Consider the following 15745-nt stretch of genomic DNA (forward strand, 5'->3'; position numbering starts at 1 on the left):
CTTGGGTTTCTTTGGGTTGGTGATGTCATTTCCTGTGGTAAAGTCACTTCCTGTTCTTTTTCTCAGGGGGTGTAGATGGGTTCTAACTCAATTTGTTTGTTGATAAGAGTTCCGGTTGGAATGCCATGCTTCTAGGAATTCTCTTGTGTGTCTTGCCTTAGGATGGATGTGTTGCCCAGTCGAAATGATGTCCTTCCTCATCCATATGTAAGGATACTAGTGAGAGAGGGTCATGTCTTTTTGTGGCTAGTTGGTGTTCATGTATTCTGGTGGCTAGTTTTCTGCCTGTTTGACCAACATAGTGTTTGTTGCAGTCCCTGCACAGTACTGTGTAAATGACATTAGTTTTGTTTGATGTCTGTATAGGGTCTTTCAAGTTCATTAGCTGCTGTTTTAGTGTGTTGGTGGGTTTGTGGGCTACCATGATACCAAGGGGTCTGAGTAGTCTGGCAGTCATTTCCGTGATGTCTTTGATGTAGGAGAGAGTGGCTTGGGTTTCTGAAAGTGTTTTGTCTGCTTGTTTGGGTTTGTTGCTGAGAAATTGGCAGATTGTGTTCATTGGGTACCCATTCTTTTTGAATACATGGTATAGGTGATTTTCCTCTGTTCTGCGTAGTTCCTCTGTGCTGCAGTGTGTGTTGGTTATTTGAAATTATGTTCTGATGCAGCTTTGTTTGTGGATGTTGGGATGAATGTTGGTGGAATTAGATAGCCATGGCTGACAAAGAAAGTCAGGAAATGTATCACAGATAAAGAGAGAGCCTATAAAGTGGCCAATAGTACTGGGAAATCAGAAGATTGAGAAGACTACAAAAACAAAAAGAGGATAACAAAGAAAGAAATAAGAAGGAGAGGATCAAATATAAAGGTAGGCTAGCCAGTAATATTAGAAATAATAGTAAAGGTTTATTTCAATACATAAGAAACAAACAAGAGACAAAAGTTTCAGGTAGATAATTAGTGAATTATCTGAAATTCATAAGAAGTAGCAAATCCCTATCTGCTACTTTTTGTAAGTTTTTAGCAAATTTCTTTTCCAGCCATTACCTCTTCTTTGTCACCTCACATTGGACACAGTGTGTTAAAATGCCATTTTACACTTATGTCATGATGTCACAGATGCATTAGGACAAGAATGCAGTTATGAGTTAGATCATGGCAGCAAGAATTGATAGGGTTACTCTTTCTCCAAAATAGGGAATATGTACTCTGCTTTATTAGTCACAAGAGTAGACAAGCAGGAGCCCGATGAGAAGAATGTGCTGGAAATTAAGCCTACTATTCTACAAGTAGTTATAAATTATGAAAACAATCAATTTAATCGCTAGTATTATTAATTTGCATGACTATGACCATTACCTCAGATAATTAGTGCCTTCATAGAATTTATGACTTATTTGATAAATGTATTATCAGTTGTATCCAGATCCAGTATATAATGTCACCACATTCTGGTTCCATCTTGGATTACAGAATAAATTACTGAATAAATTGTATAAATATAAAACACTGAATAAATTAATATTAAATTGATATTACTAAAACTGAAACAGCTTCAAATGTTTATCTTTCCCTCTCCGTAGACTTCATCCTCTCTGCCCCTTCAATCTCCGCCATGTGGCAATGTCTCCAGGGTCCCAGAAACATGGTCCTTTTGTGCCACCACCAAGCTGGAGCGATGACACTATGTGGGTCGCACACCTCCTCCAACGCTGGACACTGACTGACAGGTCCTGGCTCCAAGTCAACTGATGGGGTCCTGGCTTGTCTTCTGATACAACCACCCTCGATGGAGTGGTGATGGAGACACATGAGGCCCCAGCCTCCCGCAGGAGGACATCAACAACAGGCCCCAGGATAACCAAGCCAAAGAAAAAAGTGATCAAGCTGGAAAGACAACGATAATGGCATGTGGATAAGGCAGAACAGCTGAGGCCCATGGTCCGAGGAGTCAAACACAGTCAACCCTGCTGTCGCCATTTTGAATTATATGGTAACAGGAAAATAAAGATAGCTTACTGTAAGTGTTCTAGAACCACCCTCCTAAACATAACTGTATTCCTCTGACCTCAATGAATGTATTAACATTGTTGCCATGAATTTAAGTTTAAAAGCAATTATCTGATTATGTGCATGTATGTGTCGTGCTTCACCTAGACGTGTTGGCCACAAATGCAGACTTATTACAAAGTTTAATAAAAACCAAAAGAACCGCGGATGCTGCAAATCAGAATCAGAAACAAAAACAGAAGTTGACGGAAAAGCTCAGCAGGTCTGGCAGCATCTGGGGAGAGAAATCAGAGTCAACGTTTCGGGTCCAATGATTCTTCTTCAGAGCTCCTCAGAATGCTTTTCCAGTAACCTCTGTTTTTGTTATTACAAAGCTTGCAGACTAAAGGAGTCAACCAATAAATCCTATACTCACAGCAGTCACATTTCCCTCAGCCAGTGTAACAATATTGAAATCCTCATCAGTCCGTCCTCTCTTTGACGCCAGTTCTTCTGTATCGCTAAAGGAATTTAAAACACATTAATTAGACTTTGCTGTGCCTTAAACCTTATGCATATTTAAAAGCAAAACATTGCGGATTCTGCAAAGTTGAAAAGTCAAACACAACTTAATCAGTAAGTGAATCAAGGGTTACAGAGAAAAGACAAGAAATTAGACTTGATCAACAGATCAGCCATCATCTCACTGAACGGTGGAGCAGACTCAATGGACTGAATGGCTTACTTCTGCTCATATGTCTACACAGTACATGGAACCAGGTGATTGCAAAGCAGGAAGAACAGAAGTGCTGAACATATTTTACATGGAGAAAGACTGTAAAAAACTGCTGCACAAATTTTGTAGTAATTGGAGTTTAGAATAATGGGAGATGAACTTATCAGAACATGCACAATCCTAAGGGAGTTTGGCAGGATAGATATGGAAAGATTGTTTTACCTTGGGAGAGTTCACAAGACATAATTTCAGAGTAAGGAGTAGCACATTTAAGACAGGGATGAGGAGGGTTTTTTTCCCCACTGAGGGTGGTGAATCTGAGAATACTTTACCACAGAGGGCTGTCAAGGTTGGATTGTTGAGTATAATCAAGGCTAACATAGACATTAAGGGAATCAAGGGTTATGGGGAAAAAGCAGGAAAACTGAGATGAGGATTACCAGATCAGCCATGATCTCATTGAATGGCAAAGAGGACCTCGTGGGCTGAATGGCCTACTTCTGCTTCTAAATATTATGGTCTAAACTTTGAATTATGGTCTAAATAAGCACAAACTGTGTTAGATGAAGTTCATTGTGGGGAATTGAAAAGTTGGCTGTGTGCATGAAACCTCATTTAACTTTGTTATAGTAGCCTTTTCCAAACATAAACCAATTCTCTAACTAATGAAAACAAAGGAAAGATTACATGAATCACTGAGATCATGATTTCCATTGAATTGATATCTAAGATTTATTGGATCTATATCATTTTATTATCAATGCGGTATTCAAGAGAATAGGATGTTTGGTCTCAGAAGGAATAATAACTAACGTTCAAATGGAGGTGGGCAATTGACAATGGTCATCCTAATGTAATGAATAGCTACCTATGGTCATTAGCCAAAAGGCTTCAGACAATTGATTGACACAGCATAAGCTACCACCTCACAAAAAACTGTATTTAGTAGCAAAGAGCAGCATTCATCAGACAGCTCTTCTTGGCAGCAATTGTTGTCAGGGATGGAAGATGGAGAGGAGAAGTTTTAGAATACTCATGGACAAAGACGAGAGTGGTCCTAAAGGAAGAATGCTAAACTGGGGGAAGGCAAGCCATAGCAAAATTCAGTAGGAGCTGAGAAATGTGGACGGGGGAGCAGCTGTTTGAGAGTAAATCCACATTTGATATGTGGGAGGCTTTTAAAAAGAGGTTGATAAGAATGCAGGACAGATATGTCCCTGTGAAAATGAGGGATAGAAATGGCAAGATTAGGGAACTATGGATGACAGATGAAATTGTGAGACTAGCTATGAGGAGAAAGGATGTATACATTTAGGTTTAGGTGACTGAAAACAGACGAAGCTCTGGAAGAATATCGGGAAAATAGGACCAATCTGAAACGAGGAATTAAAAGGGGTCATGAAATATCTTCAGCAAATAGGGTTAAGGAAAATCCCAAAGCCTTTTATTTGTATATAAGGAGCAACAGGCTAACTAGAGGAAGGGTTAGCCCACTCAAGCACAAAGGAGAAAAGTTATGCCTCGAGTCAGAGAAAATGGGTGAGATCCTTAATGAGTACTTTGTGTCGGTATTCACCGAGGAGAGAGACATGACGGATGTTTAGGTTAGGGATAGATGTTTGATTACTCTAGATAAAGTCAGAAAAACGAGGGAGGAAGTGTTGGGTGCTCTAAAAGGCATTAAGGTGGACAAGTCCCCAAGTCCGGATGGGATCTATCCCAGGTTACTGAGGGAAGCGAGAAAGGAAATAGCTGGAGTCTTAACAGATATCTTTGCAGCATTCTTGAATATGGATGAGGTCCCGGAGAACTGGAGAATTGCTAATGTTGTCCCTTTGTTTAAAAAGGGTAGCAGGGATAACTCAGGTAATTATAGACTGATGGGCCTGACGTCAGTGGTAGGGAAGCTGCAGGAGAAGATATTGAGGGAGAGGATCAATTCCCATGGGGAAGAAAATAAATCAGGAGATAGAAAAAGCATGTAGGAAAGGCAGTATTACAAAAATTGTGGGGGACTTCAAAATGCACGTGACTGGGAAAGTCAGATTGGTATAGGGGTATCACATTGGCAATTTTCTATCCAAGGATTTTTGAAAAATGACAACCAATGCATCCATTATCTCTGCAGTTACTTCTTTTAGGATCCTCAGATACAAATCATCAAGGGCAGGGGACTTATCTGCCTTTCACCCTATTAGTTTATCTAATAACATTAAGCATTGACAACAATTGTCAAACATCCACTGTGTCTGACAATTTTAACAGTTTTTAAAAGTATCAAAAATACTGTGGACATTGCTTATGTTGTTATGGCTGCCCTGCTTTGGAAGGATATTATTAAGGTTGTTGACTTGCTAATTGTGGGAGATTTGTTAGATCTGAAGCAGTCAACTTGTCACATATTAAAATTTTGTAACCTATATAATCACGCAACTCTCTGTATCTCGTCAGTGACTTGTGACCATTCGGTCGACTTGTCTCTCCCCATGATAGATAGATAGATAACCTACAGTATGGAAATAGGCCCTTCAAGTCAGATTCATTCCCCTGAATGATGCACCTGACACTGTGGGCAATTTAGCATGGCCAATTCACCTGACCTACACATCTTTGGATTGTGGAAGGAAACCGGAGCATCTGGAGGAAACCCACGCAGATATGGGGAGAATGTGCAAACTCCACACAGACAGTCTGCCGAGGTGGAAGTCGAACCCGGGTCCCTGGCGCTGAGAGGCAGCAGTGCTAATCACTGAGCCACCATGCCGCCCACGGATGAGCTCACAAATAGACAGTCAATAATTCGAGATTTGTGTGACACGATTCATTGTTCCTCTAAATTAGACTGCTTCAAGCAAGTCACCCACCGCATAATTTGTCCCTCCCTCAACACTCACAGAGCTGCTAAGTTTGTTCACAGACGTTTTGTCACTGTTCTAGATAACATCATCAATGCGCCTCTGGTGAAGTGTTGATGTTCTGTCCTGCTTGGTATTTGTCTGTTTGGGTCTGCTGGGGTTGGTGGTGTCATTTCTGATTTTGTTGCTGGTTCTGTTTCTTAGTGTGTGGTATAAGGGGTCCAACTTGACATGTTTGTTAATGGAGTTCTGGGTTAAGTGCCAGGCTTCCAGGAATTCCCCTGCATGTCTGTTTTGCTTGTCCTAGAATGGATACATTGTCCCAATTGAATTGGTGTCCTTCATAGTCCATAAGACCATTAAACTTAGGAGCAGAGATTATGCCATTCTGCCCATCGAGTCTGCTCTGCCATTCAATCATGGCTGATAAGTTTCTCAACCCCATTCTCCTGCTTCCTCCCCATAACCTTTGGTTCACAAGAGCCTATCTATCTCAGTCTGAAATATACTTAATTCCATAAATTCACCACTCTCTGGCTGAAGATGTGTATAGATACCAGTGATAGCTGGTCATGTCTCTTGGTGGTAAAAACAATGACTGCAGATGCTGGAAACCAGATTCTGCATTAGTGGTGCTGGAAGAGCACAGCAGTTCAGGCAGCATCCAAGGAGCAGCGAAATCGACGTTTCGGGCAAAAGTCCTTCATCAGGAATGTCTCTTGGTGGCTAGTTGGTGTTTGTGTATTCTGATCGCTAATTTCCTTCCTGATTGTCCTTTGTCGTGCTTTTGGCAGTCTTTACATGGTATTTTGTATATAAGGATACCAATTCAACTGGGACAACGTATCTACCCTAGGACAAGCATGCACGGGAATTCCTGGAAGCTTGGCACTCACGCCAGAACTCCATTAACAAACATGTTGAGTTGGACCCAATGTACCAACCATGAAAAAACAGAACCAGTAACAAAACCAGAAAAGACATCACCAACCTCAGCAGACCCAAATACTTAAATAGCAAGCGGGACAGAACATCAGCGCTTCCCCGGAGCACACTGATAATGTTACCTAGAATGGCGATGAAATGTCTGCTTGCTGAGCTGTTTAGTTTGTTCGCAAAGTCAACAACCTCATCGACAACCTGAGCTATATTTTGAAGATATTACTAAACTGGAAAGAGTGCAAAAGAGATTTACAAGGATGTTACCAGGACTGGAAGGCTTGAGTTATAAGGAGATGCTGGATAGGTTGAGATTTCTTTCCCTGGAGCATAGGAGATTGCGGAGGTGGCCTTAAAGAGATTTATAAGATCATTTGACGGGGCGGGGAATAAGGTGATTAACAAAGATCATTTCCCTAGGATAGTTAAGTTCAAAACTGGAGGGCATAGGTTTAAGGTGAGAGGGAAGAGATTTAAAAGGGACCCAAGGAGCAACTTTTTCATACAGAGGGCGGTTTGTATGTGGAATTAACTGTCAGAAGAAGTGGTAGATGCAAGTACCATTACAACATTTAAAAGACATATGACTTCATAACATCGTGCTCAACCCAAAACAACTAAATCACACCCATCGCACCTAAATTCTAGACAATATTTCATGTAAAATTTTGGCTAAATCATACTTGTCTTTGAAAATCTGCTGTGCAATCTTTTGTTCCTTCTTTTTGCCTGAGTCTTGCAGAGTGAAAAGCTTCTTTAATTGCTCCATAGATGGTATGTAGGAAGCATTCAGTTCCTGGGGCCTGTCCAACATTGTCTTCAAATGAGGGTCTATGGGAGGCAGTGGTTTATCAGGTTGAAATGCTTTGAAATGAAGACACTGTAAGAAATGATAAAAAATGACTTTAAATTCCATTGATTATCCAAAAATAAATTGGAAACCTTTTAGTTTTCACAACATCAATTGGTTAATCTAAGTAAAAATATAATTTAGATTATAAAAACAAATTGTTGATGAAACTTATCAGGACTAGCAGCATGTGTAGAGCAGAACTGGACTCAAAATGTTAACTCTTGTTTTCTTCCCACAGATACTGCCAGACCCGCTGAGTTTCACCAGCAATTGCTGTTTTTGTTTAAGATCTCCAAAAGCTCTTTGTTTTATTATAATTCAGATAAGCCTGCTCCAACCACCTCATGTGAACAGCAGTAATTCTTTCAAATTTTCTTTGCTGTGTGCGGCTTATTTAATCCAATAAATAGAATTATGGACGAGGCCAGATCCCCTCAAAACATTTCAAGAAAGTAACCCAGATTCCAACTTTGCTAGCTGTTTTAAGGAGATGTAATGTGGATATCCAGGTGTGATGCAGCTGGCCCATCCACTTAGTTTTAAACAAAACAGAATTTATTTGCAAGATTACCGAATGAAACACAAACAAAAGAAAACGGAATACAGAATAACAACCTATCCGAAAAGCCAATAGACTGTCACAACTTAATGTTGTTCAAATACTTACAACAATCCCTATAAACATCCCTTGATAAAAGCGGAAAATCAAACACAGGTTCTTCCAGGAGAGATGTCAGAAAGAGGCAAGTCTAATTCTAGAGCGAATTATACAATGAACAGAAGAGCCTTTGGAAAGGTTGATGAGCAGAGAGATCTGGGAGTGCAGGTCCATTGTACCCTGAAGGTTGCTGCACAGGTAAATTGAGTGGTCAAGAAGGCATATAGTATGTTTGCCTTCATTGGATGGGGTATTGAGTATAAGAAGTGGCAGGTCATGTTAAAATTGTACAAGACATTGGTTTGGCTTATTTAGAATACTGTGTATAGTTCTGGTCGCCACATTACCAAACGGATGTGGATGCTTTGGAGTGGGTGCAGAGAAGGTTTACGAGAATGTTGTCTGGTGTGGAAGGTGCTGGCTATGAAGAGAGGTTGAGTAGGTTAGGTTTGTTTTCATTAGAAAAATGGAAATTGAGGAGGGACCTGATTGAGATTTACAAAATCATGAAGGGTATAGGCAGGGTAGATAGAGGTAAGCTTTTTCCCGGGGTGAAGAATTTAATAACGAGAGGTCACGCTTTCAAGGTGAAAGGTGAAAAGTTTAAGGGGGATACACGTGGCAAGTACTTTACACAGTGAGTGGTGGGTGTCTGGAACGCATTGCAAGCAGAGATAGTAGAGGCAGGCATGGTAGATTAATTTAAGATGCATCTGGACAGATGCATGAGTAGGTGGGGAGCAGAGGGATACAGATGCTTAGGAATTGGGCGACAGGTTTAGACAGTAGATTTGGATCGACTCAGGCTTGGAGGGCCGAAGGGCCTGGTCCTGGGCTGTAAATTTTCTTTGTTCTTGTTCTTATGATCAGCACAGACCTGCTTCTTCCATGTGGCTGTTTCTTGGACCATCAGCCTCAAAACTGACTAGCAGCTCTGAACCCAAACCAAACCAGACCAGAGAAAAGCTGAGATGGGAGAATGGGTCACTTCCCTTTCACTGTACAATTTTTCAAAACTTAAAAACTTCCTCAAGGAGATCAACCCCAGATCTTTCAAAGCCTGCATTTTTACAATTTCCTGAAAAAAAAGCAACCTAACCTTGTTGAAGGAGCAGCATGATCACAATAGCACCTTTAAAGAGGTTAAGCACATAGAGTATATTAAAGCTTATGAGCATTCTGCATGGTACCTCTGAAATTGCTGGGTGGATATGTGATTGTGGAGTTGAGAGCTGTAATTGATGAGTGATCCTCAAAATAGACCTGACCGCAGAACAACTTGGTTGCAAAGAATTCTGTAAGAACCACATTTTTTATTATTCGCTCAAAGACATGGGGATGATTGGCTGAAAGAATTCTAGGATTTTGACCCAGTGACAGTGAAGGAACAGCAATATATTTCTAAGTCAGAATGGTGAGTGGCTTGGAGGGGAGCTTGCAGGTGATGTTGTTGTCATACACCTGCTGCCCTTGTCCTTCGGAATGGAAATTGTTAAGGTTTTGGAAGGTGCGGTCTAAGGATATTTGGTGAATTTTTGTAATATGTATGGCTGCTATTGAGTGTCAGTGATAGAAGGAATGGATATTTGTGGATGAAGTGACAATCAAGTGTCTGATTTATCGTGTACAAAAATTTAATTGAACCACATTTGGAATATCGCATGCAATTCTGGTCACCACACTACCAGAAGGATGTAGATGCTTTGAAGAGGACGCAGAGAAGGTTTATCAGAATGTTGCCTGGTCCGGATGGTTTAGTAATGAGGAGAGGTTAGATAAACTCAGATTGTTTTCAGTGGAAAGACAGAGGCTAAGGGATGACCTATAGAAGTCTACATAACTATGAGAAGAATAATAGGCTGGATAGTCAGAGGCTTTTTCTCAGGATGGAAAGTTCAACTGTGACAGGGCATGTGGTCAAGATAAGAGGGGAAAAGTTTACAGGAGAAGTATGGGGAAAATCTTTTATACAAAAGATGGTGGGGTGCTTGGACTGCACTGCCAGTGGAGGTGGTGGAAGCAGGCACGTTAGTAACGTTTAAGGCGCATCTTGACAGACACATGAATGAGACCAAACAGAGGGATAGAAATCATGCATGGGCAATAAGTAGCTCTTTTCATATTTTTTCATTCATTCACAGAACAAGGGCATCACTGGTTAGGCCAGCATTTGTTGTTCATTCCTAGTTATCTGCCAGACTATATTCTCTTATATACAAATCACACAATATGATTAAGAACTTATTTACCTGAAACAACCGCTGAAAATGCGGATTGGGAATTTTACTGACTTTGAAGAGATCCTCTATTTCTTCACCATCATCCACCACCAAACTCATAGAGTCAATCAGAGCATCCACGGCTGATAACTGTTCTTCTGTTAGGCAAAAGAGCCAGTGGAGCAATAAGGATACATTTCATTTTACCTAAGAATGCACTATTTAAAATGACAGTGAGAGCAGATTCAATGATCCTTTGAAATTAGACAAATACTTGCAGGAATAAAGTTTACAGGGCGACAAGGTAATAGCATGGGAACTGAACGAATTGGTTAGCTCATTCAAGGAGAAGTAATAGGTGAAATAGTCCTCTCTGTGCTGTATTATTTTACTGCTCACTTTACAACAAATCCACTTTCAGCAAGAATCCAGTCCAATTACACAAACAATACCAAAGTTAATTTAATTATTTAGCAAATATAAATCCCAGAACCAAGTGACTGCCTCCTCATTTGCTAAGTTTAACTTGATTACTCTGCCACTTAATATGTAAAATGGACACTCTATGACACTCAAAGACAGAAGTGGGAAGTTGAGTGTGGACCCTGTAGAGATCGGAGAGGTGCTAAATGAACATTTCTCATCGGTGTTCACTCAGGAAAAGGAGAATATTGTAAAGGAGAAGAATGAGGTACAAGATATTAGACTAGAAAGGATCGAGGTTTGTTATGCACAGATGTTATCAATTCTAGAAGGAGTGAAAGTAGACAAGTCCCCTGGGTCAGATGGGATTTATCCAAGGATTCTCTGGGAAGCTGGGGGGGAGATAGCACAGCCTTTGGCTTTGATATTTGAGTCATCATTGTCTACAGGTTTAGTACCTGAGGACTGGAGGATTGCAAATGCTGTGCCCTTGTTCAAGAAGGGCAGCAGAGATGACCCAGGTAATTATAGACCAGTGAGCCTTACTTCTGTTGTAGGAAAGGTTTTGGAAAGGATTATTAGAGATAAGATTTATAATCATCTAGCAAGCAACAATTTGATTTCAGATAGTCAACATGGTTTTGTCAAGGGCAGGTCATGTCTCACAAACCTCATTGAGTTTTTTGAGAAGGTGACCAAGCATGTAGATGAGGATAGGGCAGTTAACGTGGTATACATGGACTTCAGTAAAGCCTTTGATAAGGTTCCACATGGTAGGCTGTTGGAGAAAATGCAGAGGCATGGGATTGAGGGTGATTTAGCAGCTTGGATTAGAAACTGGCTTTCTGGAAGAAGGCAGCGAGTGGTGGTTGATGGAAAATATTCAGTCTGGAGTCCAGTTACTAGTGGTGTGCCACAAGGATCTGTTTTGGGACCACTGCTGTTTGTCATTTTTATAAATGACTTAGACGCAGGCATAGGTGGATGGATTAGTAAATTTGCAGACGACACTAAAGTCTGTGGAGTAGTGGACAGTTTGGAAGAATGTTACAGGTTGCAGGGGAACTTGGATAAACTGCAGAATTGGGCTGAGAGGTGGCAAATGGAGTTCAATGCAGCTAAATGTGAGGTGATACACTTTGGGAAGAATAACAGGATGGCAGAGTACTAGGTCAATGGAAAGATTCTTGGTAATGTGGATGTGCAGAGGGATCTTAGAGTCCATGTGCATAGATCCCTGGAAGTTGCCACCCACGTGGATAGTGCTGTTAAGAAGGTATACGGAGATTTACCAGGATGTTGCCTGGTCTGGAAGGAAGGTCTTATGAGGAAAGGCTGAGAGACTTGGGTCTGTTCTCATTGAAAAGAAGAAGGCTAAGGGGGGATTTGATAGAGACATACAAGATGATCAGAGGATTAGATAGGGTAGACAGAGAAAGACGTTTTCCTAGATGATGACATCAGCTTGTACGAGAGGGCATAACTACAAATTGAGGGGTGATAGATTTAAGACAGATGTCAGAGGCAAGTTCTTTACGCTAAGAGTGGTAATGGAGTGGAATGCCCTACCTGCTAAGGTAGTCAACTCAGCCACATTAGGGAGATTTAAACAATCCTTCGATAAGCACATATATGATTTTGGGATAGTGTAGGGGGACAAGCTGAGAACAGCTCACAGGTCGGCGCAACATCGAGAGCTGAAGGTCCTGTTCTGCATTGTAATATTCTATGTTCTATGGTAATGTGCTGTGCCATTTGTTTGTATGAAAATACGTAGTACATAAGAGTCTGCCATTAGTGATGGCTATAAGCTCTTTTTGGAGTTTGAATAATATATAGTGATTGATGGTTTGATCACACAGCCATTACGCAGGATTGGTTTGATAAACCTTACTTCAGCATCAAGTTCACCTTCCTTTTAGTCCTGATTGGTGTCCAATCAATCTCAGACAGTATTGGGAGGGGGTTGGTGTCTCAAAGGACTATTTCAGACAGCAATAGGGAAAGGCAATGGCCTAGTGGTATTATCACTAGACTATTAATTCAGAGACCCAGACAATGTTCTGGGGACCTGGATTCAAATCCGACTATGGCAGATGGTGGAATTTGAATTCAAAAAAATCCTGGAATTAAGAGTGTGATGATGATCATTAATGATGACACCATTGTTGACTGTCAGAAAAACCCATCTGGCACACTAATGTCCTTTAGGGAAGGAAATCTGCAATCCTTACTCGCTCAGGCTACATGTGACTTCAGACCCCCAGCAATGTGGTTAACATTTAACTGCCCTCTGGGCAATTAAGGATAGGAAATAAATGCTAGCCTAGCCTGTGAAACCCTCATTGAGTGTGCTGCGGCTTTGGAGTCATATGTAGGCCAGGCCAGGAGAGGATGGCAGATTTCCTTCCCTGAAGGCTGTAAGTGAACCAGATGGGTTTGACAGTGGTTTCATTGTGTTCAGTAGCTTTTTCTTAATTCCAGATTTTTTTAAATTGCATACAAACTCTATCTGCCATGCAGGATTTGAACCTGGATCCATTAGCTGAGTTTCTGGATTAATAGTCTAGTGATAATACCACGAGGCCATCATCTCTTTCGTTTCTTATACAATTTCTCTTATAATTTACCCCTTTACTCCTCTATGGTGTCTCTTTTTAGCAAGGAGAAGTCATGCCCCTTAGGCGTGGAAAGAGTTTCTGATCCTTTTCAATTCTCTTTAAACACATTCTTCCGATCTCTGTCTTTTGAGCCATTAACACAGCCTTGTTTACCGTGTATAGTCTCATCTCATTGAAATAATCCTTAACAATATTTAAAATGTCAGCAGCTGTATTGTGTTTCTCCCATCCAATCACTATTATTTAATATTAAATACTTCCTTGTTGGATCTGGGTCATAGTGCTGCAGAAAAATATCCTGGACATACTCTGCAATTTAGTGAGATTTCACTGACTCATTTTATATCAGGACTTAGTTGTAGTTCATATAAAACATTTCCCATGTCAGTTCAACTCCTCTGTCCAAGCAGGACCACTTGAACTTGATCAGCTTTGCTGGCAGTTTTACATTATTTATAAATTTTGACTTTTTTTTTACTGTAACTGCTTCCAACCCCAGGAAAAGCTGAAACTGATGCTGTTTGTTTCTGTCCATAATTTCCACAAACCTGAAGCTGTTCCTCTCTTACTGTTCTTCAGAGAAATGAAAGTAAATTGTCGGAGATCCTCCATGAATGGAAGTTGGATGTAAACCAAACACTGAAGGGAAGAGAGTAAAACTGTGGATATCAGTAAAACACTCTGCTTTCTCGTATAATGAACTTTCTAAAATTTCAACAGTAATTCAGCACTGTTAATGCAAAGAAATCTGCAAATTCTGGATACCCACACAAACTCGGATTCAAATTCCTTCCCAATATCTGAATACGTCTGTTTAAAATTTTAGAGATGCTGATGGCTTTGGTATATTTATATTTTGACTTCTAATATTTTTCAAAAGTGCTCCAGCCTAATTTCAGTGTTTTGACTCTTTCCATTTACTCAAAAGTCTGGAACATTGTCTTCATATCTGCCATTCAATCCCACCTTGTTACCTCATATTTATCTTTAATCATAGGAAAAGCCACTCCAACTTGTGGGTTTGATCTCCGGTCATAAATGTAACGGACTATCGCCATCATATCCAGCTCTTGCAATGCATGGATCAATGCAGATAGTGCCACAGCAGCATGCTATGAAGAGAGATAAGAATAGGATTGTTTCCTTGTTATTAATATAAAGGAACCACATACATTTCAGATCCTCAAGCAAAAGGAATATTTGAAATACTTGTTCTAATCTGTAAACACACCTGAAGTGAGTCAAACTAATATCACAGAACAACTTTTTTTTTGCTTTAATTCTTGTCCCTTTCTTTAAACCACTTGACTGGATACTCATAGGATCACAGAATCCCTACAGCATGGAAGCAGTCCATTCAGCCCATCAAGCCCACACTGACCCTCCAAACAGCATCCCATCCAGACCTACCCTAGACCTGTAACCTTATATTTCCTATGGCTAATCCATCGAGCTGACACATCCCTGGATACTACGAGCAGTTTTGCATGGCCAATCCACCTAACTTAACCTGCATTTTAACCCCTGATGCATAACAAACAACATATACCAAAGGTTCAGACATCATCAATGTCCAGAAAGCAGAAGCCATAAAAAAACTGCTCAAGCATGAATGGATCCACCAATTGGGAAGTCAGAAATGAGTTCAAAACTGTCTACCTGCTCCACAACACAGTATTAAGATGTAAGCAGGTAATAGTCACTTTTATCATTGGTGTAATACAAAGGAATGGTGGAGCAGACTCAATAAGCTACAATGAGCGCCAATCTACCATTATAATTAAGCCAGGGGATCAGCCTAGGGTCAATAAAGAATATAGAAAGAGATGCTGGTAGCAGCACTAAAACGGAGCTGAGAACCTTGTGAAGCTATAGTAGAGGATTACTTGGATGCTAGAAGCATAAACAGCGAGCAATACAGGCAGGGCTATTTCACAACCGAGCTCTGAAGTCCTGCCACAGTAGGCAATTAATCAACCCTCTGGAGCAGAAGGCTCCATAAATATTGCCATCCTCATTGACAACAGGGCAGCACAGCACAGTGCAAAAGATAAAGTTGAAGCATTTGCAAATACAATTTGCACGGTGAAGGGAAAGGCTGGTAGATATAGGGAATGCTGGATGACTAAAAAAATTGAGGATTTTGTTAAGAAAAGGAAGGAAGCATATATCAGGTATAGACAGGATAGATCGAGTGAATCCTTAGAAGAGTATAAAGGAAGTAGAAGTATACTTAAGAGGGAAATCAGGAGGGCAAAAAGGGGACATGAGATAGCTTTGGCAAATAGAATTAAGGAGAATCGAAAGGGTTTTTACAAATACATTAAGGACAAAAGGGTAACTAGGGAGAGAATACGGCCCTGGAAATGTGTTGCTGAAAAAGCGCAGCAGGTCAGGCAGCATCCAGGGAACAGGAGAATCGACGTTTCGGGCATAAGCCCTTCTTCAGGAA

The 15745-nt window shown here is 40.6% G+C and overlaps 1 protein-coding gene across 1 annotated transcript in view; it reads right to left on the reverse strand.

The window, feature by feature from the left end:
• Nucleotides 1-15745, reverse strand: part of xrcc5 (X-ray repair complementing defective repair in Chinese hamster cells 5) — a 307464-nt gene that overhangs the window by 92695 nt on the left and 199024 nt on the right. The window contains exons 12-16 of the mRNA XM_043694532.1: nt 14268-14405; nt 13842-13932; nt 10280-10407; nt 7203-7399; nt 2426-2510 (exon numbers count right to left, since the gene is read on the reverse strand). Of these exons, the coding sequence (XP_043550467.1) occupies nt 2426-2510; nt 7203-7399; nt 10280-10407; nt 13842-13932; nt 14268-14405 (639 nt within the window). The remainder of the gene's footprint in view (nt 1-2425; nt 2511-7202; nt 7400-10279; nt 10408-13841; nt 13933-14267; nt 14406-15745) is intronic.

Source organism: Chiloscyllium plagiosum, chromosome 7 (genome assembly GCF_004010195.1).
Source record: "Chiloscyllium plagiosum isolate BGI_BamShark_2017 chromosome 7, ASM401019v2, whole genome shotgun sequence".
Taxonomy (NCBI): Eukaryota; Metazoa; Chordata; class Chondrichthyes; order Orectolobiformes; family Hemiscylliidae; genus Chiloscyllium; species Chiloscyllium plagiosum.